Source organism: Oncorhynchus tshawytscha, linkage group LG20 (assembly GCF_018296145.1).
Source record: "Oncorhynchus tshawytscha isolate Ot180627B linkage group LG20, Otsh_v2.0, whole genome shotgun sequence".
Taxonomy (NCBI): domain Eukaryota; kingdom Metazoa; phylum Chordata; class Actinopteri; order Salmoniformes; family Salmonidae; genus Oncorhynchus; species Oncorhynchus tshawytscha.
The window spans coordinates 22,330,196-22,351,863 of NC_056448.1; the positions used below are offsets into that span (position 1 = coordinate 22,330,196).

At 43.1% G+C, this 21,668-nt stretch overlaps 1 protein-coding gene across 2 annotated transcripts; it reads right to left on the reverse strand.

Annotated features, from left to right (window-relative positions):
- Positions 1 to 339: 339 nt before the first annotated feature.
- Positions 340 to 21,668, reverse strand: LOC112220417 (suppressor APC domain-containing protein 2). 2 transcript variants are annotated; one of them, XM_024382319.2, is made up of 6 exons: positions 20,509 to 21,668; positions 6,927 to 7,057; positions 3,956 to 4,102; positions 3,160 to 3,264; positions 2,743 to 2,859; positions 340 to 2,477 (listed from the first exon to the last, which is right to left on the reverse strand). In XM_024382319.2, exons 1-6 carry the CDS (start codon positions 21,317 to 21,319, stop codon positions 2,349 to 2,351), a joined length of 1,440 nt encoding a protein of 479 aa, XP_024238087.1. In that variant the 5' UTR covers positions 21,320 to 21,668; the 3' UTR covers positions 340 to 2,348. The 2 variants fall into 2 exon arrangements, with proteins under 2 accessions (XP_024238087.1, XP_024238086.1); XM_024382318.2 differs by having other exon boundaries at positions 2,743 to 2,862; positions 20,509 to 21,663.

Below are 21,668 nucleotides of genomic sequence, written 5' to 3' on the forward strand. Positions count from 1 at the left end.
CCCCCTGAATAGAGGTGACCTCTTTCTAAATCAAGAAAACTTTGTGCAACAAGAGGCAATATATCAAATCTTCAAAACCCTCTACCACTGATGACCATCTGGATTGACCCTGTAAATACAAAGGAATAGAAGAGTGAAGCCAAAGTGATCTCAAGGTGAAACACTGCAAGATAAATAAAAAGGGGGCCTGATTATAGCACCTTATGGTCAAGTTCATTTTACTGTTAAGTGGGAATACTTAAATAGAAAGAGGAAAGGACAGCGAGGCATTCACTAACATGCAATGTGAAGCAAGATAATCACAAGACCAAAGACATAAAATCAAACAGGAGAGACAGCTAGGCAGTCAGTCACAGCAGAGAGTATTTATATGCAGACTTCACAACAGTACCTAATAGGAGTTGCGTTGCAAAATCATTACATAGTTACGTTAAATAGCAATTACTGCCATTAAAAAAACATCTTCTCAATTAGAAATGTAAGAGGATTCAAGATTGAATGGGCCCAGTTGACTATGTGGTTTATGAGGCCACTGGTTTAGATTCTGGTTCGGTTGGGACCATTATGAGCACAGCATTGAAAGAGCAGCAGTACATATGCTTGGTTTTAACCTCTCAGCGAGCCAGGTCTCACAAAGCACATTCTGTTCATCCTGTACTAACATGGCATTACTCATTTTTGACACAAAGGCTCTGAGACACCTCTGTAGGAAGGCAGAGAGGAAGTCGCACTATAAAGCCAGTCTCGCATGAATCATTACAGCACATTACATTACATTTGAAGTCTATCAATCAAGGAGGACTCGTTTTTTCCCACTAGCCAATCCAACATTACTCTTCTCTGAACCCTGTCCCGTTCCAGTGGTCCCTCTGCCACCAGGGACCAGGGCTCAAACACATTCAGAAAATACCAATCCTTCTCATCTTCAAGTCTCTTCTACGTGCAAACTTCTCTCCTACCCTCTCCTCTACTAGGTCTCCTTGGCTTGTAGGACATGTGTCACTTTTCTAGTGCTCTCAATACATTCCCTTCAAGGGAAACAAAACAACAGTTACATGCTGCGCTTCTGTTATACTCTTAAGATGATGGGTAATTAAGCAATAAGGCCTGAGGGGGTGTGGTATATGGACAATATACCACGGCTAAGGGCTGTTCTTACGCACGACGCAAAGCGTGCCTGGATATAGCCCTTAGCCTTGGTATATTGGCCATATACCACCAACCCCCAAGGTGTCTTATTGCTATTATAAACTGGTTACCAACGTAATTAGAGCAGTACAAATAAATGTTTTGTCATACCCGTGGTATACGGTCTGATATACCATAGCTGTCAGCCAATCAGCATTCAGGGTTTAAACCACCCAGTTTATAATAGACTATATATACTAGTGCTTCACATCATGTGTATTTGGCTCACTTAAGGGTACAAAGAGTGACAAATAGTAAATTATATACTATACAGTCATGTTGTCATCCTTAGGGAAAGGGGGATACCTAGTCAGTTGTCCAACTGAATGTATTCAACTGAAATGTGTCTTCCGCATTTAACCAAACCCCTCTGAATCAGAGAGGTGCGGGGGGCTGCCTTAATCGACATCCACGTCTTCGGCACCCAGGGATGGGAAAAGCTCTCTAGAAACCAGTAAGCTCCTCCAGGTCAGGAGAGCCCATTTCACTTAGGTTTGAGATACACAAGTGGATATATTGGAATACAAGGGGAGAAATATCTACCAAAGTATGACTGAGATCAAAGTATCTGGAATAAATGTTTCATAAAATAAATACATTTTGTGTGGTGTGTGTCCAATGGAACCCCTCCAACTAATGCATTTGTACAGGAGCTGTTGTCATGATGAATGTCAGGGATCCAGTAGCTCCATGTAGGGGTTTGAGATTTAGTTCATGATGTCCAATCACATAGCTTATACTGTGATGGGAGGGAAGTCTGGAAAGTCTGGTAAAGTCTGGTCCAATAAGGTAGGATCCTAGTGGATCACAATAGATCCTTGGAGTATTTTGAGGGGGAGTAGAATCCTGGGCAGGTCCCAGTTAGGAATGGTTAGACTATGGTGTTCCAGGCTTTCTGCCCAGTGGGTGAGGTATCAGAGGACGGTGGAGAGTCGGGAGTCCCTCTCCTCTGGGAGAGGTCGGCCCAGATTAGTGTGCAGGCCATTTTATGTGGAGTTGTCAGTTGGTGAGATCCAAAGGGTGTGGTCAAGTGGGGGGTCAAAGTTCAAGGTGCTTTCATCATGCCAGGAGTGGTGAGTTGAGTCTGATACAGTTGTCTTGTTGTGAGGGGGGGTCAGATAGAGCTGGAGACCACTACAGTTGTATTATGGTGTCTGTATTCAGATGAAGGTGGAGTCCATGGTGCTGCTGTCATGCGTGCTCCGGGCGCGAGCCTCAAACAGCTGTTTGATCAGAGCAGACTTCTCCTGCTCCAGCTGAGTGATGCGCTCACTCTTATCAGTCACCTCCTACACCAGGGCATAGAGAGGAATGGAGGGATGGAGAGAGGAGTGGTAGAGGAGGAAATGAGGAGGGGAGACATGGACCGGGGAGAAGAGAGTTTAAACAAGCTTTTATTGTGCATTTAAGGAGTGTACATACAGAGCTTCGATGCAGCAGAGAGAAGAGAAGAGATAGGTAGAGGTTAGACGATCATAGAGGGACAGTGGGGACGGATACATATACCGTATATACAGTACATTTAATTGACATCGAACAGTATCTTCAGTTTACCTGGGTGAGAAGGCGGTTCTGGTCCTTCAGTCTCTGAATGGCTTGTGGTGGGGCAGTGGCAGGAGGCTGGGAGCTGGAGGAGATTGCTGTTGGCTGGGTGCCAGAGAATGGGAAAGACTGCTAAGAGGGAGAGAGAGAAATAAATGATTCACCATTATTTACCATATTTCAGTAAAGACTCCAGTGTTTAGGGTTGACTATACTCTCTGTCTAAAATATAGAAAGAACTTTCAACATATAATTGCCACTGAGAGGATTTCAGTAAGAGTTTTCCTCTTACTGGAACTTGAACTTAGAAATTGAACTTAGAAATTGCACAATTATATGAGACAACCATTCCTCATAGGGCAGTGAGGCGGCTGAGTTACACACAGTCAGGTAATATGTCTTCTTTCAAGGTGAATCATCAATATTCACCATTCCAGAGCAGGAAATGAGGTCATTAAGGCAGCGGTTGGCTTCCTGCAGCTTGGGAAGCAGAACATCCATGCGACTTTGATTCTGGGATTCTGTGAAGAAATCCTGGTGGGAGAGAGAAAGAGAGACAGTAAGAACTAGACAGTTTCAGATCATTTATATATTATCCATACCTATTGTACTGCATTATACTGTACATGACCTGGGTCATGTTCATTAGGACATATTCATGTTTTTTTTACTTGTAATTTAAAAAAATATATATATACAGTATATTTGCACTCCCTTTTTCCCCCACAATTTAGATCTTGTCTCATCGCTGCAACTCCCCAACGGGCTCAGGAGGCAAAGGTCGAGGCATGAATCCTCTGAAACTTGACCCGCTAAACCACAATTCATAACACCCACACGCTTAACCCGGAAGCCAGCCACACCCATGTGTCAGAGGAAACACCTTCCAACTGACAACCGAGGTCAGCGTGCAGGCGCCCGGCCCGCCACAAGGAGTCGCTAGAGCACGATGAGCCAAGTAAAGCCCCCTCCAGCCAAACCCTCCCCTAACCCGGACAACGCTGGGCCAATTCCCGATCACGGCCGGTTGTGATACAACCTGGGATGGAACCTGGGTCTGTAGTGACACCTCTAGCACTGTGATGTAGTGCATTAGACCGCTGTGCCTCTTCGGAGGCCCTCGGGACATATTCATTTTTAAAATGAAAATGGACAAGTCCAGGAGGTAGTCCCTCCCTGTTTCAGTTTGTTTTCTTCTGTTTGCTGCCTAATGAACAGTCCTTACCGTGCAGTGGTTGCTCTGACCCACGTGTCTCTGTCTCTCTGTGACATTGTGGATCTGGTTCTGGTACCACTCTCTAGCACGCTCCACCACCTCCAGACCAGCCAGCAGAGAGTCCTTCTCCTGTTCCAACTCCTTCATCTGCTTCAGCTGGAGCAAGAGGGAGTCAACATCTATCTCACTATGATCATCAACTTGGGTCACTAACCTGAAGTCATTTGGCGACTCTGTATGCTTGCTGCTTGCTCCTCAAGCTTAGACTCATCCTGAGTTCCAAAAAAGGGGTCCCTAATTTACAATAATCCCAGGGTAAATGTTGTCTATTAGCTAAGCTTGCATGTCACATTTATGATGGTCAAAAAGCTACATCTCTACATGTTGTCCTGAGACAATGGCCCAGGGCCAATTGTGCCAGCATTGTACCCCGACCTCAAAAGGAAGAGCAATATTCATAGGAGCAATCAGCCCGGCGCCATGGCAACCGTGCATAGACCTAAGAATGGGTAAACAGTAGCCACTCCAACAGGCCGTCCTGTCCCAGTGGCAGGCAGACAGCATTGAGTTCTGCTGACCATCTTATCCTCCAGTGCCACAGCACAGGCCCCATTCCTGGCATTCAGCCACCTGATGTGTCATCCACTCTCTCTATACACTATCACTGTTGGGAAAACCATGTCTGTACAAAAGCCTGTTTCCCAATGACATAAACCAACCAGCATTGTCAGAGTGTGCTGATACTGTTGTTGTTATCTGATCTGGACTATAACCAGCCAGGATAAACCTCTTGTGCCATCACTGCATACTAAACACATTTCCCCTTTCAGCTCTGGCCCTGCTGGGTTGAATGGGACCTGCAAACAGAGGACAGAGGAGAGGAGAAAGAGAGATGAAAGAGAGAGAGAGCAGAGAAAGACGGAGAGGGGTGGGGGGGATTGTGGCTGGAATTAAGCGTGACCCAGTGTCAGGCTGTGTGTTTGTGTGGTGGGCCACAGGCAGGGCAGCTCTGTAGAGAGAGGGGGGAGGTGCAAGGGGAATGATAGAAAAGTTAGAGAGGGGAGAGGGGGTACATGTCCCAGCTAGCTGACAAGGCTAACATCACCCGTGTTAAAATGACAAAGCATACAACAAACACCAACAATGGCAGATTTTTACCTCATCAGTTCGGGGATTCAATCCAGCAACCTTTCAGTTACTGGCCCAACGCTCGAACCCCTAGGCTACCTGTCGCCCCAGAGTTTCCTGCAGTTATATGTTCTGGTGCCACTCAGGCAGTTAAATGATTGATTGGGGACCTCTATGTAGTTGAATGTGATTGCTTTTATTAAATATGTTTATTTTAATTGTGTACACATATATATATATGTTTTTATTGGAATGTATACAGGGCTCTCTTGTAAAATATATATTTAATCTCAATGTGACTCCCTGTTTAAATAAAGGTTAAAAAAATCAAACTCAGCAGTTCGTTCCACAAAAATGTGTGGAGACTGAAAGGATCTCTAGTGTTATCCATTCCTGAGACTGGGTTTGGTAACTTGTGATTTTAATGAAGTTACATATGAAGGGAGTTTCTGGAACATTGCTTTTTCTCTTACAGACAGAGAGGTCCATCCCACATTTTTATACAGACTACAATGATGAGTCCTAAAACTGTCCCTGTGATAAAACGGATTGCAGGGGTTGCCACATGCATATAAACAATATCACCTAAATCCAATACAGGGAGAAGCATATAAACAACAGCACCAAAATCCAATACAGGGAGAATACAGGGAGAAGATTTCTCCTATTTTCAATACTGAGGCATGATTTATTTCTATATAATGTGCATGGGGCTAGTCTACACAGCAGCTCCAAACAGTACAAACGACCATACAACTGCTAGAGCATTAACATGACAACTAGGGGTTTACACGTTATCAACAAGACACAACCTGATACGAACCCACACTAGCACTGTCCACTGGCAATGTTCACTAGCTTCAACAACTCATTAACCACAGACACACAACAGAACTGTCAAACATTCAGCTAGTTGACAACTTGTTATCTCTCTCTGACTCTGCTCATAACTCCATAGTTAAATATTGACACAGCTTGACATGCATCTGGAGTGCGTAGTAGACATATATATACATGGAAACTCCTCAATCGCCAGTCCAAATATCCTTCCTTCTCTTCGTCTCTCCTGTAATTGTTCTCACTCACCCAAAGGAAAAAGTGCAGCGCCTTGCTGCTGTACAGACTACTGCTGAGAGGGATGAAGACAGTGGTGTAGGCTGCCCAAACGGCTGTCCAGGCTGGGCCGGGTGGACCAAGCGAGTCCCCTGCTTCCAGGCCCCTGGGTCCGACCCGGCTCATTACCATGTGGACAGACAATCAGAGGGGGGAGGAGGGAGGGGGAGGGGGAGCAGCTCCCTCTACAACTCAACACAGAGAAAGAGTGGAAGGAGAAAGGAAAAGACAGAGAGAGAGGGAGAGAGAGTAGGGTACAGAGAAGTGAGAGGCAGGGGGAGAGAAAGAGAGAGAGGGAGAGAGGAAGAGAGAGAGAGAGAGAGAGAGAGAGGGAGAGAGAGAGAGAGAGAGAGAGAGAGAGAGAGAGAGAGGAGGCATGGAAGGGGGGCAGGAGATTGGGAGGGCAACAGTAGGGGAGGGGTTGGACTGAGAAAAAAGGGGGAGGGAAGTAGGGAAAGGGGTGGAATGGTGGGTGTTGGCCAACAGAAACAAAGTGCCAGAGAGCAGTAGAAGTCTGCACAGAGCAGAAAGGTCTGTTTATATATGGAACTGTTCTCAGCTCCACCCTCTAGATAAAATGACCCCTAACATGAACACCATCACTGAACATCACCAACGTTGAGAACATGGTTGTTTGACTGCCTCTCTTAAATCTGTGCAACAGTGTGTGTGTGTGTGTGTGTGTGTGTGTCTGTGTGTGTGTGTGTGTGTGTGTGTGAGTGAGCACGCGTGTACGTACCATTCCATAACCCACTCCGTTGGTGATGGTGTGGCGTCTCTGCTCATCCCGGCTCCGCCCATGGCGTCTGGAGGCAGTGAATCCTGTGGCTGATTCACTCTGGGACCTCGGCAAACCAGCCTCCACAATACCTGGACCAGAGAGAGGGCAGGAAGGGGTGGTCACCAACTGACTTCCAGATCTTGTCTGGAACACAGGTATCAACTGTCTGGTTAGTACATTGTACAGTGAGCTCCAAAACTATAGGGACAGTGAAAATTCTGTTGTTTTGTCTCTGTACTCCAGCACTTTGGATACAATGACTATGAGGTTAAAGTGCAGACTGTCAGCTTTAATTTGATGGTAATTTCATCCATATTGGGTGAAATGTTTAGAAATTACAACACTTTATGTACATAGTCCCCCCATTTTAGGGGACCAAAATTATTGAGACAAATTCACTTATATGTGTATTAAAGTAGTAAAAAGTTAAGCATTTAGTTTCATATTCATAGCACACAATGACTACATCAAGCTTGTGACTCGGCTGTTTTTTGGGGGGGAGGTGGATCAGATTTAATATTGCGGGTAGATTGTTGCTTCCATCAATGTTAATTGTCTGCATCATTTCCAATCTCCCATATATTTTTGGTATATATATATATATATATATATATATATTCCACCCAATATATATATATATATTTATATATACATACAGTACATACATACATGCACATACATAACCACACATATATATATGTGTGGTTATACATATATATAAGCATTCATACATATACACATATATATATACACATACATACACATACATTTATACATACAGTTGAACTCGGAAGTTTACATACACTTAGGTTGGAGTCATTAAAACTCATTTTTCACCCACTCCACAAATTTCTTGTTAACAAACTATAGTTATGGCATGTCAGTTAGGACATCTACTTTGTGCATGACACAAGTAATTTTTCCTACAATTGTTTACAGACAGATTATTTCACTTATAACTCACTGTAGAGGTTTACATACACCAAGTTGACTGTGCCTTTAAACAGCTTGGAAAATTCCAGAAAATTATTTAATGGCTTTAGAAGCTTCTGATAGGATAATAGACATCAATTGAGTCAATTGGAGGTGTACCTGTTGATGTATTTCAAGGCCTACCTTCAAACTCAGTGCCTCTTTGTTTGACATCATGGGAAAATCCAAATAAATCAGCCAAGACCTCAGAAAATAAATTCTAGACCTCCACAAGTATGGTTCATAGTTGGGAGCAATTTCCTAACGCCTGAAGGTACCACGTTTTGTCTCCTAGAGATTAATGTACTTTGGTGTGAAAAGCGCAAATCAATCCCAGAACAACAGCAAAGGACCATGTGAAGCTGCTGGAGGAAACAGGTACAAAAATATCTATATCCACAGTACGAGTCCTATACCGACGAGTCCTATACCGACATAACCTGAAAGGCCGCTCAGCAAGGAAGAAGCCACTGCTCCAAAACCGCCATAAAAAAGCCAGACTACGGTTTGCAACTGCACATGGGGACAAAGATTATACTTTTTTAGAGAAATGTCCTCTGGTCTGATGAAACAAAAATATAACTGTTTGGCCATAATGACCATGTTTGGAGGAAAAATGGGGAGGATTGCAAGCCGAAGAACACCATCCCAACAGTGAAGCACGGGGGTAGCAGCATCATGTTGTCGGGGTGCTTTGCTTCAGGAGGGACTGGTGAACTTCACAAAATAGATAGCATCATTAGGGAGGTAGATTATGTGTATATATTAAAGCAACATCTCAAGACATCAGTCAGGAAGTTAAAGCTTGGTCGCAAATGGGTCTTCCAAATGGACAATGACCCCAAGCATACTTCCAAAGTTGTGGCAAAATGGCTTAAGGACAAGAAAGTCAAGGTATTGGAGTGGCCATCACAAAGCCCTGACCTAAATCCTATAGAAAATTTGTGGGCAGAACTGAAAAAACGTGTGCGAGCAAGGAGGTCTACAAACCTGACTCAGTTACACCAGCTCTGTCAGGAGGAATGGGCCAAAATTCACCCAACTTTTTGTAGGAAGCTTGTGGAAGGCTACCCAAAACGTTTGACCCAAGTTAAACAATTTAAAGGCTACGCTACCAAATACTAATTGAGTGCATGTAAACTAACATACACACTTAAAAAAAGAAAGAATATACCTTCCTTTATTATTTCCCAACCCCCCGCAATTGGAGTAAACTAATAAACAATAACACTTAGGCTTCTACTTCCAGCTCATACATACTAATCACATTTTACAGACACAATCTATTTTACAATAGTTATATTTTGTTTGTTGTTAGTCCTGGCCTCTATTTCTGATGTCCATCCAGTTTGATTTCTATTTGCCATATATTTGTAACTGTGCTATTTCACAAAAGTTATGAACCTATATACATTTTACAGACCCCGTATGTTTTACAATGGTTATCTTGTTGTTATTAGCACCACACTTCAGCTCCATTCAACCCCTCCCAGCTATCTCTTAACACCAACAATATTGGATTTCTATTTGACATACATTTTTCAACTGTGCTGTGATGTTTCACAAAAGTACTGAACCTTTCTATTCTCATAGTTTCTACAGATTGTAAATTAAAGATAAACATTTTTGCTAAAATAAATATTATTTTAATAATCCATTGACTATGACTTTTCAAATCACCCAGTATTGCTATCTGTAGTGTTAGTTCGAGCTAAATGTTGCAATTCTTCATCCATTCCTGGACCTGTGACCAAAAACAAGCTACATATGGACAGTACCAAAATACATGATCTAATGACTCTGCCTCCTCACAGCAAAATCTGCAGAGCTGGGAAGATTGTATCCCCCATATATATAACATTCTATTGGTTGCAAGAATTTTGTATAATCATTTAAATAGAAAATTCTAAGTTTTGAATCCGGCGTCGTTTTGCGTGTCAATTCATAAACCATGTGCCATGGAATCGGTACATCAAAAATCTGTTCCCAACTATTTTGCAATTTATATGGCACAGCTGTCAATTTTTTGGTCCTTAAAAATGAAACTGGTATATATTTTTATTTATCACAGTTTTCTTTAACAAATGATGGTCTTTAATGCAGGGCCGACAGACAAGTTCCTTACTTTCCCCCTTCTACCTGCCTCCTCCATATTTTGTGGTAATGCTGCAACTAGTTGGTTGTAATTTTGGATAGAGCAGACATTTCCATGTCTATGGAAATGTTGCTTGTTTTGTTTGTGTTTCAGATTATTTTGTGCCCAATAGAAATTAATGGTAAATAATGTATTGTGTCATTTTAGATTCACTTTTATTGTAAATAAGAATAGAATATGTTTCTAAACACTTCTACATTCATGTCGATGCTACCATGATTACGGATAATCCTGAATGAATCATGAATAATGATGAGTGACAAAGTTACAGATGCACAAATATCATACCCCTCCAAATAATTCTAACCTCCCCTGTTATTGTAATGGTGAGAGGTTAGCATGTCTTGGGGGTTTGATACTTGTGCATCTGTAACTTTATCACTCGTCATTATTCACGATTCGTTCAAATTACAGCTGACAGTCTGCACTTTAACTTCATAGTCATTGTATCATTTCAAATTCAAAGTGCAGAGCCAAAACAACAAGAAAAATGTGTCACTGTCCCAATACTGTTGGAACTCTGTATATGCTTCTGGGTACCCATCACCTAACACATTAAATGAAAACATAACCATTTGCTGTAAGGAATAACATAAACTTTAGGTACATGTTAGTGTTTGGGTATCTTTGCTCTTATATAATGTTAGTATCAAATACATAGAGCTAGGCTACTCTTTGGATATATATGGATTTCTGCATAAATTGGTTATAAAATTTGATCTGATCTTCCTCTAGGTCACAACAATAGACAAACACAGTCTGCTTAAACTAATAACACACAAACAATTATATGTTTTCATGTCTTTATTGAACACACCGTGTAAACATTCACACTGAGGTGGGAAAGGTATGTGAACCCTTGAATTTAGTAACTGGTTGATCCTCCTTTGGCAGCAATAACCTCAACCAAACGTTTTCTGTAGTTGCGGATCAGACCTGCACAACGGTCAGGAGGAATTTTGGACCATTCCAAAACTGTTTCAGTTCAGCAATATTCTTGGGATGTCTGGTGTGAACTGCTCTCTTGAGGTCATGCCACAGCATCTCCATTGGGTTGAGATCAGGACTCTGACTGGGTCACTTCAGAAGGCGTATTTTCTTCTGTTGAAGCCATTCTGTTGTTGATTTACATCTGTATTTTGGGTCGTTGTCCTGTTGCATCACCCAACTTCTGTTGAGCTTCAATTGGCGGACAGATAGCCTAACATTCTCCTGCCAAATGTAATGGCGCCAGAAAGGATGGCTACCGTTTCATGGGCTCTTAACCAACCATGCATGCTATTTTGTTTGTTTTTTTCACATTTTTTGTAACTTATTTTGTACATAATGTTGCTGCTACCATTGTTTTTGCCCGAAAAGAGCCTCTGGAAATCAGAACAGCGATTATTCACCTGGATCTGGATGAAGCATTTCTCCTTAATGAGTCGGTTGAGAGGGATTTACTCCAGACACCCGAACAGGCACTCATCCCCGTCATTCGCAGGAGAAAGAGACGGAAAAGATATTGCGGAAAGAGATCGGGCTGCCTTGTGAGGATCCGCTGACGCGTGGCTAATCTGTCCTTGCCATCCGTACTACTGGCCAACGCACAATCGCTGGAAAATAAATTGGATGAGCTAAATGCACGTATATCCTACCAACAGGACATTAAAAACTGTAATATCTTATGTTTCACCGAGTTGTGGCTGAACAACGACATGATTAACATACAGATGGCGGTTACACACTGCATAGGTATGATAGAACAGCAACCTCTCCCTGTCTGAGTCTGTAATACCAACATGTTTCAAGCAGACCACCATAGTCCCTGTGTCCAAGAACACTAAGGTAACCTGCCTAAATGACTATCGACCCGTAGCACACACATCTGTAGCCATGAAGTGCTTTGAAAAGCTGGTCATGGCTCACATCAACACCATTATCCCAGAAAACCTAGACCCACTCCAATTTGCATACCGCCGCAACCGATCCACAGATGATGTAATCTATTGCACTCCACACTGCCCTTTCACACCAGGACAAAAGGAACATCTATGTGAGAATGCTATTCATTGACCGCAGCTCAGCATTCAACACCATAGAGCCCTCAAAGCTCATCACTAAGCTAAGGGCCCTGGGACTAAACACCTCCCTCTGCAACTGGATCATGGACTTCCTGCATGCTCAGTCCCCTCCTGTACTCCCTGTTCACTCATGACGGCACAGCCAGGCACGACTCCAACACCATCATTAAGTTTGCCGATGACATAACAGTGGATTGCCTGATCACCAACAATGATGACACAGCCTATATAGAGGAGGTCAGAGACCTGGCAGTGTGGTGCCAGGACAACAACCTCATCCTCAATGTGATCAAGAATAAGGAGATGATTGTGGACTACAGGAAAAGGAGGACCGAGCACGCCCCCATTCTCATCGACGGGGTTGTAGTGGAGCAGATTGAGAGCTTCACGTTCCTTGGTGTCCACATCACCAACAAACTAACATGGTCCAAGCACACCAAGACAGTCGTGAAGAGGGCACAACAACTCCTATTCCCCCTCAGGAGACTGAAAAGATTTGGCATGGGTCCTCAGATCCTCAAAAGGTTCTACAGCTGCACCACCGAAAGCATCCTGACTGGTTGCATCACTGCCTGGTATGGCAACTGCTTGGCCTCCGACCGCAAGGCACTGCAGAGCGTACATCACTTTTGGCCAAGCTTCCTGCCACCCAGGACCTCTATATTAGGAGGTGTCAGAGGAAGCACCAAAAAATTGTCAAAGTCTCCAGCCACCCTAGCCATAGACTGTTCTCTCTGCTACCGCACGGCATGCTGTACCGGAGTGCCAAGTCTAGGTCCAAGAAGCTTCTAAACAGCTTCAACCCCCAAGCAATAAGTCTCCTGAACATCCAATCAAATGGCTACCCAGACCATTTGCACCCCCCCTCTTTTATGCTGCTGCTACTCTCTGTTATTATCTACGCATTAGTCACTTTAATAACTCTACGCACATGTATATATTACGTCAATAACCTCGACGAACCGGTGCCCTCGCACATTGACTCTATACCGGTGCCCCCTGTATATAGCCTCACTATTGTTATTTTACTGCTGCTCCTCAATTACTTTTTACTTCTTAAGACTGCATTGATGATTAAGGGCTAAGGGCTTGTGAGTAAGCATTTTATTGTAAGGTCTACTACACCTGTTGCATTCGGCGCATGTGACAAATACAATTTTATTGTATTAGAAAATGTCTTGATAAACTGGGGAATTCCTTTTTCCGTCAATGGTAGCAAGCTGTCCAGGCCCTAAGACAGCAAAGCAGCACCAAACCATGATGCTCCCTCCACCATACTTTACAGCTGAGATGAGGTTTTGATGTTGGTGTGCTGTGACTTTTTTTCCACACATAGTGTTGTGTTCCTTCCAAACAACTCAACTTTCATCTGTCCACAGAATATTCTGCTGTAAAGCTGTGGAACATCCAGGTGACTATTGCAAACTTCAGACGTGCAGCAATGGGGTTTTTTGGACAGCAGTGGCTTCTTCCGTGGTGTCCTCCCATGAACACCGTTCTTGTTTAGTGTTTTACGTATCGTAGACTCGTCAACAGAGATGTTAGCATGTTCCAGAGATTTCTGTACATCTTTAGCTGACACTCTAGGATTCCTCTTAACCTCATTGAGCATTCTGCGCTGTGCTCTTGCAGTCATTTTTGCAGGACGGCCACTCCTAGGGAGAGTTAGCAACAGTGCTGAACTTTCTCCATTTATATACAATTTGTCTTACCGTGGACTGATGAACATCAAGGCTTTTAGAGATACTTTTGTAACCCTTTCCAGCTTTATGTACTTCTACACCTGCATTGCTTGCTGCTTGGGGTTTTAGCCTGGGTTTCTGTACAGCACTTTGAGATATCAGCTGATGTAAGAAGGGCTTTATAAATACATTTGATTTGATTATGCAAGTCAACAATTCTCTTTTGTTTGAAGCATGGTGCACATCAGGCAAATTTGAGTTTGAATCACCAGAGATAACATCAGACTAACACATTATCACCACAAACCCACCCCAAATCTTGTGAGTGTGTGTGTGTCTCACTGACAACGATGAGACAGCCTATAGGGAGGAGGTCAGAGACCTGGCAGTGTGGTGCCAGGATAACAAGCTCTCCCTCAACGTAATCAAGACAAAGGAGATGAATGTGGACTACAGGTAAAGGAGGACTGAGCACGCCCCTATTTTCATTGACAGGGCTGTAGTGGAGCAGGTTGAGAGCTTCAAGTTCCTTGGTGTCCACATCACCAACAAACTATTATGGTTCAAACACACCAAGACAGTCGTTAAGAGGGCACAACAACTCCTTTTCCCCCTGGCATGGGTCCTCAGATCCTCAAAAAGTTCTACAGCTGCACCATCGAGAGCATCCTGACTGGTTGCATCACCAACTGGTATGGCAACTGCTCGGCCTCCGACCGCAAGGCACTACAGAGGGTAGTGTATACGGCCCAGTACATCACTGTGGCCAAGCTTCCTGCCATCCAGGAACTCTATACCAGGCGGTGTTAGAGGAACCCCATAAAATTTGCCAAAGTCCTCAGCAAGCGGTACCGGATTGCCAAGTCTAGGTCCAAAAGGCTTCTTAAAAGCTTCTACCCCCAAGCCATAAGACTCCTGAACAGCTAATCAAATGGCTACCTGGACTATTTCCATTGTCGTCCCATATTTGCATTACGCTGCTGCTACTCTGTTTAATATCTATGCATAGTTACTTTACCTCTACCTACATGTACATATTACCTCAATTAAACTGTGCCACCGCTCATTGACTCTGTACCGGTACCCCCTGTATATAGCCTCGTTACTGATAGTTTACTGTTGCTCTTTAATTATTTGTTATTTTTCTATTTTCTTATTTTTATTTATTTTCAGTTTATTTGAGTAAATACTTTCTTAACATTTATTTTTCTTAAAACTGCATTGTTGGTTAAGGGCTTGTAAGTAAGCATTTCACTGTAAGGTCTACACCTATTGTATTTGGCACATGTGACAAATAGAATTTGATTTGATTTTGTGTGTGAGACATCCTGCAGTGCCTATGGTGGCCACACGAGGAAGCTAACCTCCCTGCTAACCAATATCAACTGAGAGACAAGAGGTTTCCCTCTGGTTGTTTTGAATGTGGACAAGTTACATTTCTGAGGGGGGGAGATGAGAAGAAAATGCAAGTTCAGGTGATAGTAGATAACAGAGCAGAAAAAACATGATACTCTTCCATGTTGTGTCATGACTCCCAGAAATCCTGTTAATCGGTAACTGGATATAATTCCTTGAGGGCAGAAGTATGTGGGGTTCAGAGTGGCCAAATATGTAAGAAGAAATATGTAAAGCCCCTAGTTTAGTGTTTCTAGATAGTCTTCAAGTTGGACTCTGGCACCCAAAGAGGATATTGTTTACCAGTGTACGTAAGCCTCATTTGCACACCTTATAACAGCATTGCTAATTGAAATGGTTTCCTCTGTCGATGTGCCATTTCCCATTTGGTCGAAACACATAAACACAACAGGTATTGTTTTTCCATTCCAGCAGCAAGAAATTGTGATGAAAAACTTTTTTGATTGTACAGCAGAGGAGAGGTTAGGTTGAGGGAGCATGTGAGAAAGAGCCAGTCAGTGAGAGAGAGTATAGAGAAGAGAAAGAGCGAGACAGTGGGAGAGACAGCAAGAAAGATAGTTAGTTAGTATTGAAATCATCATATCAGGGTCAGAATCTGCCCTACAGAGTATGAATGCTGCTCAGCTGAAGATAAGATGGTGACCCACGGGGGAACCTGTAGGCTTATTTTACCACACTCAACTGATCTAGACTCAGCTCATTTTATTTGCACTCATTATAGAGTCTCTTTAACACTTGGATAGAAGGCTAACAATAGTTTAACATTTACCGTAGCATTGTCTATTATTAACTCAGTGTTGATGGAAATATTGACATTATCACATATGGCACTGACTTTGCCTGTGCTACATTCCTAACTCTGTTGTGCTGTGAATGAATAACATTCCAGGCAGTTGAGGGACGTCTTTGTAACAGTTTCTATTGCTCCATGCATCCACAGGTGATGTCATGTTGTCTATAGCAGTATTCTCTCTCTCTCTCTCTCTCTCTCTCTCTCTCTCTCTCTCTCTCTCTCTCTCTCTCTCTCTCTCTCTCTCTCTCTCTCTCTCTCTCTCTCTCTCTCTCTCTCTCTCTCTCTCTCTCTCTCTCTCTCTCTCTCTCTCTCTCTCTCTCTCTCTCTCTCTCTCTCTCTCTCTCTCTCTCTCTCTCTCTCTCTCTCTCTCTCTCTCTCTCTCGAGCCAGTTTTTCCTGAGGTGAGTTGTTCCTCACACCTCACAGCTAATCTGCAGTCAGACGGGTCAGGAAGGCAAGCTCTGACAGGCTCTCTCTCTCTCTCTGTCTCTGTCCAACCACTTTCACACAGCCTCCTCCGCCTGTCTGGCTGCCTACAGCTCACTGCTCAGATACACAGAAATAGAACAGCAGGATCTGCAGCCATGAAAAATGTTAAATCTTTCCTAATGTTTAGAGCATCATATAGCATGGATGTCATTTCACCCACACAGTGATGCTGTCCAGAAGCTGCCTTTAAAAGTCTAGGAATTATTTTCCAGTGCTCCAGAGGAATGATAATTGTTATTATGCCTTTAATTCAGCATAACCTTGGCAGGACACTAACGTATTGGGGTCAGTAGCTCTGTAAACCATAGCCCACAATCCAGCACCAGCCGCTGGCCCATTACCCTGCTCCAATACCACATCAGCCTCTTCACTGAGTACCACAGGGGCAGCCGTGACCTCTATCCATGGTTGTGGACATCCCCCAAGAAGAGACAGCATCCCAAATGTCACTCTATTCCCTATATAGTGCACTATGTAGATAATAGGGTGCCAGAGAGAGAGAGGGAGTGCAGGGTAATGGCCGCTTCTTCAGGGGTGGGCAGAATTTCACAGCTGCCGTGCCTCAATTACCCTGCGTGTGGTAATCTGCTCTAATCCAGCGGGTTTGCTGGGGGAGTTAACATCACCAATCACCACACTTTCCAATCCCATGTACAGGCTCCTCTAGAGTGGCTCTGTGGCACTGATGTAAGTAGCTAGCCAGGGCCTCCAGGCTGCTTCTTCACGGACATGTCACAGTTATAGCTTCAGACATTCCCAGTTATACAGACAGACAGGCTTGGATTCAGCAAGGCCATTAGAGAGAGAGAGAGAGAGAGAGAGAGAGAGAGTGAGAGAGTGTGTGTGTGTGTGTGTGTGTGTGTGTGTGTGTGTGTGTGTGTGTGTGTGTGTGTGTGTGTGTGTGTGTGTGTGTGCGACAAAGCAGGATTTTCTTCATGGCTTTCCCGACCTCGGTGAACACAGGCCAGTCTAATGAGGGCACAGGGCTGATGATCCCGTTAGCAGTAGTCCAAACCCCAGTCTAAACTCTGGCTAAGCATCCTGAGGAATTTGAGACATGATCTGTGACTCACGCTGGACAAGTTGGAGGCCAATTACTCAATTACACACTTTTCACTGGAGCGGAGAGATTTAAAAGGCATACCAGGGCTTTGAAATAATGGTGGTTAGTTAGCTGAGCTCACCCATTAGTAAAATACCAGCGAGTGTGGAAGGATTGACCCCTAGCTGTGGCCCCTAGCTGTGGGCTCTGGTTAACTGTTCTAATGTGGCAATTTGGCAGTGGTTCCAGTGGTTCCATGGCTAGAAAATGTACAGCAGCGGTGTGGCTGGTCTTATCATCTTCACATAGAGGGAGAGAACAAACAGCTACGTTATTGAAGAGAGCTGTCCATAAACACTGACACTAGCAGTATGTGTGTAGTGTAGGGTAAGGTTTGGTGTTAGCATGTGTGTAGGTGAGGTCAAATTAGAAGTTACAAGGCTGTGATGACAAGCTCAGAGTAGGCACCTTCACACTAAAAGAAAGGATGTGATCAAAAGATCTGGGAATCAGTTAGCTGACTCAAAATGGAGCCTATTGCACAGTACTTGTCCTGCACTGTAAAAAGTAGGACGGCACAGTTCTTCATCTGAAGTGTTTTTTCTAATTGGTATGATCCAAAATTACGCTTTGGTTCTTTCAACCTATTCAATTAGTCTGAAATCAAATAACGACTTTGACAGATCAATGTGATTTTGGAGGCCTGGCCTATTGGGGCTGTGGCTTTCAGTTTATTATTTTTCGCCACCTGTGAGAGTGAATGTCATTCCAGGTAATGTGTTCTGTTTTTCATTATTTTATTATTATATGTTGACTGCCAGCACTGAATCTTAAATGGAAAATCCACTCAAAAACTATCTTTTGGTATCTTTTTCATTAGTCCACTGTTGATACAGCCCCAAAATGTTTTGCATGTCAGCAGTCAAGATTTTAAGATATTGGACTTTCAAGAAAAGTGGATGGGTCACTATTGTCTAGACATGTACAGTACACAGCTATCTAGCTAACATTAACAGTTTTACCTACCTGCAGATTCATACTCTATCATTTCATGCATAGTGGCTAGCTATGACAATCCATTTGTACTGTAGCTATGGGCTGGGATTATGGTTCATTGTTTAGCTAGCTAGCTGGCTACATGTCTAAACAAAAGACTCTACTTTGCAATAGAATGATTACATGACCCATCAAGTTAGCCAGGTATGTCTGGGGGTGGTTACGGACATCTATTGTATATCATGAACATGTGTACTGTACATGTCTAGACAATAGTGACCCATCCACTTTTCTAGATGTGGTTGGGGGTGGTTATAGCATTTCTTTCACATGACCCATCTACTTCGACAAATGTCTGGGTAAGCATCATCTAATAGGCTAATTATAAAATATAAATAAAATATTTTTATCTGGACACTTTTAAAGTCAGATTAGGATATAGGCCAAGTACTAGATGAAGTGTATTTTTACCTGGAGTTTTGTAAAGAGATAGGTGGGGCTAAGGCTTAAGGGTGTGTGAACGATGCTGAATAGGTGTAGACAAAGACGAGCTCTCCAGTAGGTGTACCAAAACATTCAAGGGACATTTTCTCAAAAGTGGGGTTACAAGTTTGTCAACTTTCAAAGCAGAATTACTTTCTCATTGTTTCTCAACTGCAGTGTATGATATACCATTTTGTAGCTCTGAATCTCTACTTTTATCCAATGTAAAAAATAAATAAAAAGCCATTTCAAATGTTACTAGTCTACATAAGGCTGAATGGAGGCGGTGGATCACACATAGCCAATATTGACTTTGCAGCTGGCCCATCTAGAGGAAATCGCTCAGTTCTGCCTCCAGGGCAGGATTCATGACAATAAACGTCAACCTGCTAGACTGCATGCATCAAGAGCTCAGAGGGCAGCTGACACTTAGTCCAGTGGTGGAAAAAGTACCCAATTGTCCTACTTGTGTAAAAGTAAAGATACATTCATATAAAATGACTCAAGTAAAAGTGAAAGTCACCCAGTATAATACTACTTGAATAAAAGTCTAAAAGTATTTGGTTTTAAAAATACTTAAATATCAAAAGTAAATGTATTTGCTAAAATATTCTTAAGTATCAAAATTAAAAGTAAAGGTATAAATAATTTCAAACACCATTTTAGTGTTTTTAAAATGTACAAATAGCCAGGGGCACACTCCAACACACAGACATAATTTACAAACGAGGCATTTGTGTTTAGTGTGCCCAGAGGATCAGAGGCAGTAGGGATGACCAGGGATGTTCTCTTGATAATTGTGTGATTTGGGCCATTTTCCTATCTTGCTAAGCATTCAAAATGTAATGACTACTTTTGGTGTCAGGGAAATGTATGGAGTAAAAAGTACATTATTTTCTTAAGAAATGTAGTTCAGTAAAAGTAAAAGTAGTCAAAAATATAAATCGTAAAGTACAGATACCCCAAAAAAGCAACTTAAGTAGATACTTTAATGTATTTTTATTTAAGTACTTTACACTACTGATTTAGTTTGATGCTAAACATTTTGTAACCTGGAACTTAACCTGTTGTGCTGCAGAGGTTTAGTGAGAGGATGTCTGTGTGTCTGGTATAGCGATGATAAGTGCTCGTGTGTATGTTTCATACCCCTCTATGTCCACACCTGGGTCAATGAGACTGAGACAGCAGAATAGCCCTGACCGGTTTACAACCCACTTGATCTCATTACTGAGTGACGATCAATGAGCTTTACATCATTGAATCTTTCCCGATCGCTTACCCTAGTGAGAAACAAAATACACCCATGGAGAGAGACAGCGAGAGAGAGAGATGGATGACTGGTCCTGATCTTAGATAATTAATCTCTCCTGCAGACCCACTCAATACTCATTCAGATATGTATTTAATTTATCACAATGTGAAATCAATCAAGAGTGACATTCAAACTTACTTGGTTTTTGGAGGCTTGGTGACTCGAGCGCAAGGGACTCTATGGACCTCACCCGAATCTGCTGTGGATGAGCTTGCTTCACCATTCGAACCGAATCTTCTCGATACGAACCGCTTTCGAGCACAATGGGAATCCGTTCCAAACTTCTGCCTGATCTCTCATAACCCGCATTGGTGTACCGCACGGGGCCACCTGCGGCAGAGGTGACTGGGTATCCAGTGTTCCCCTCCTCATGTCTGGACCGACTCTGAAGTGAGGACGCGCGGTTGTGATGCGTTTTGTTGGTCCCGTTGCTCGGATCCAGTGGAATAACTTTGTTTTCAATCCGAGTTCCGACCGAGCAGGCAGAAAGCGGGGCTGTTTTTTGCGCTGGCAGATGGTGCTGTTTAGAGTGCGGGTGTTCCGGGTGCACGGCAGACGGGCCCTTCATTTGGTTGTTGTTGTCCGGGTTCAGCATGGAGTATCGCAACCCCGCCACGAAGCGCTCAAATGTCAGGCAACCATGCGGTGGGGCCGCCCGCCTCAGGCACTCCAGCACCCCGCCGGGCAAATCATGAGTATCTGCCCCTTGCCATCGACTCTCAATCTCCGATATGTGCACATACCCTCTCTTCCCGTCATCAAGGATGTCAAAGAGTGTCCTCAAACTGTGTAAAAATGCTTTGGGTAACCCATCTGTTGAATATTCCGTGTCTTTAGGCTGCATTTTACCGGTTCTGCTTGTCTTGCCTTCTCTTCTTGTGCCAATCCTACCGTAAATTGTCGATGACCCGTTCAATTTGCACCTCCGATCAGTCACTATCAAAGCCATTCATTTATCAATCGTTGAACTGAATAATGGCAAACTCAAACCTCACCAAGATATATCTTATAACGTGGTTATAAAGTCTTATTACTTTGCGCGTGATACAACAACTATTCGTTTGTAATAAGTAGCCTAGCCTACTATATTTATTCAGAATGAATTAGAAATTCTACCCATTTCTCTTTATGCCTTCCATTGACGAAACACTGCTTTCTCTCTCCGGATTTGCAGCTCCAGGATACTTTTTTTCAACTGGACAGTCCTTCAAAAGTCTGCGCAGATTTGTCTAGGGACACAGCCATTGGTCATCGTCAGAATTGCCGTGCGCTTATTGGTAGGAACTTGTGGAAGGTAG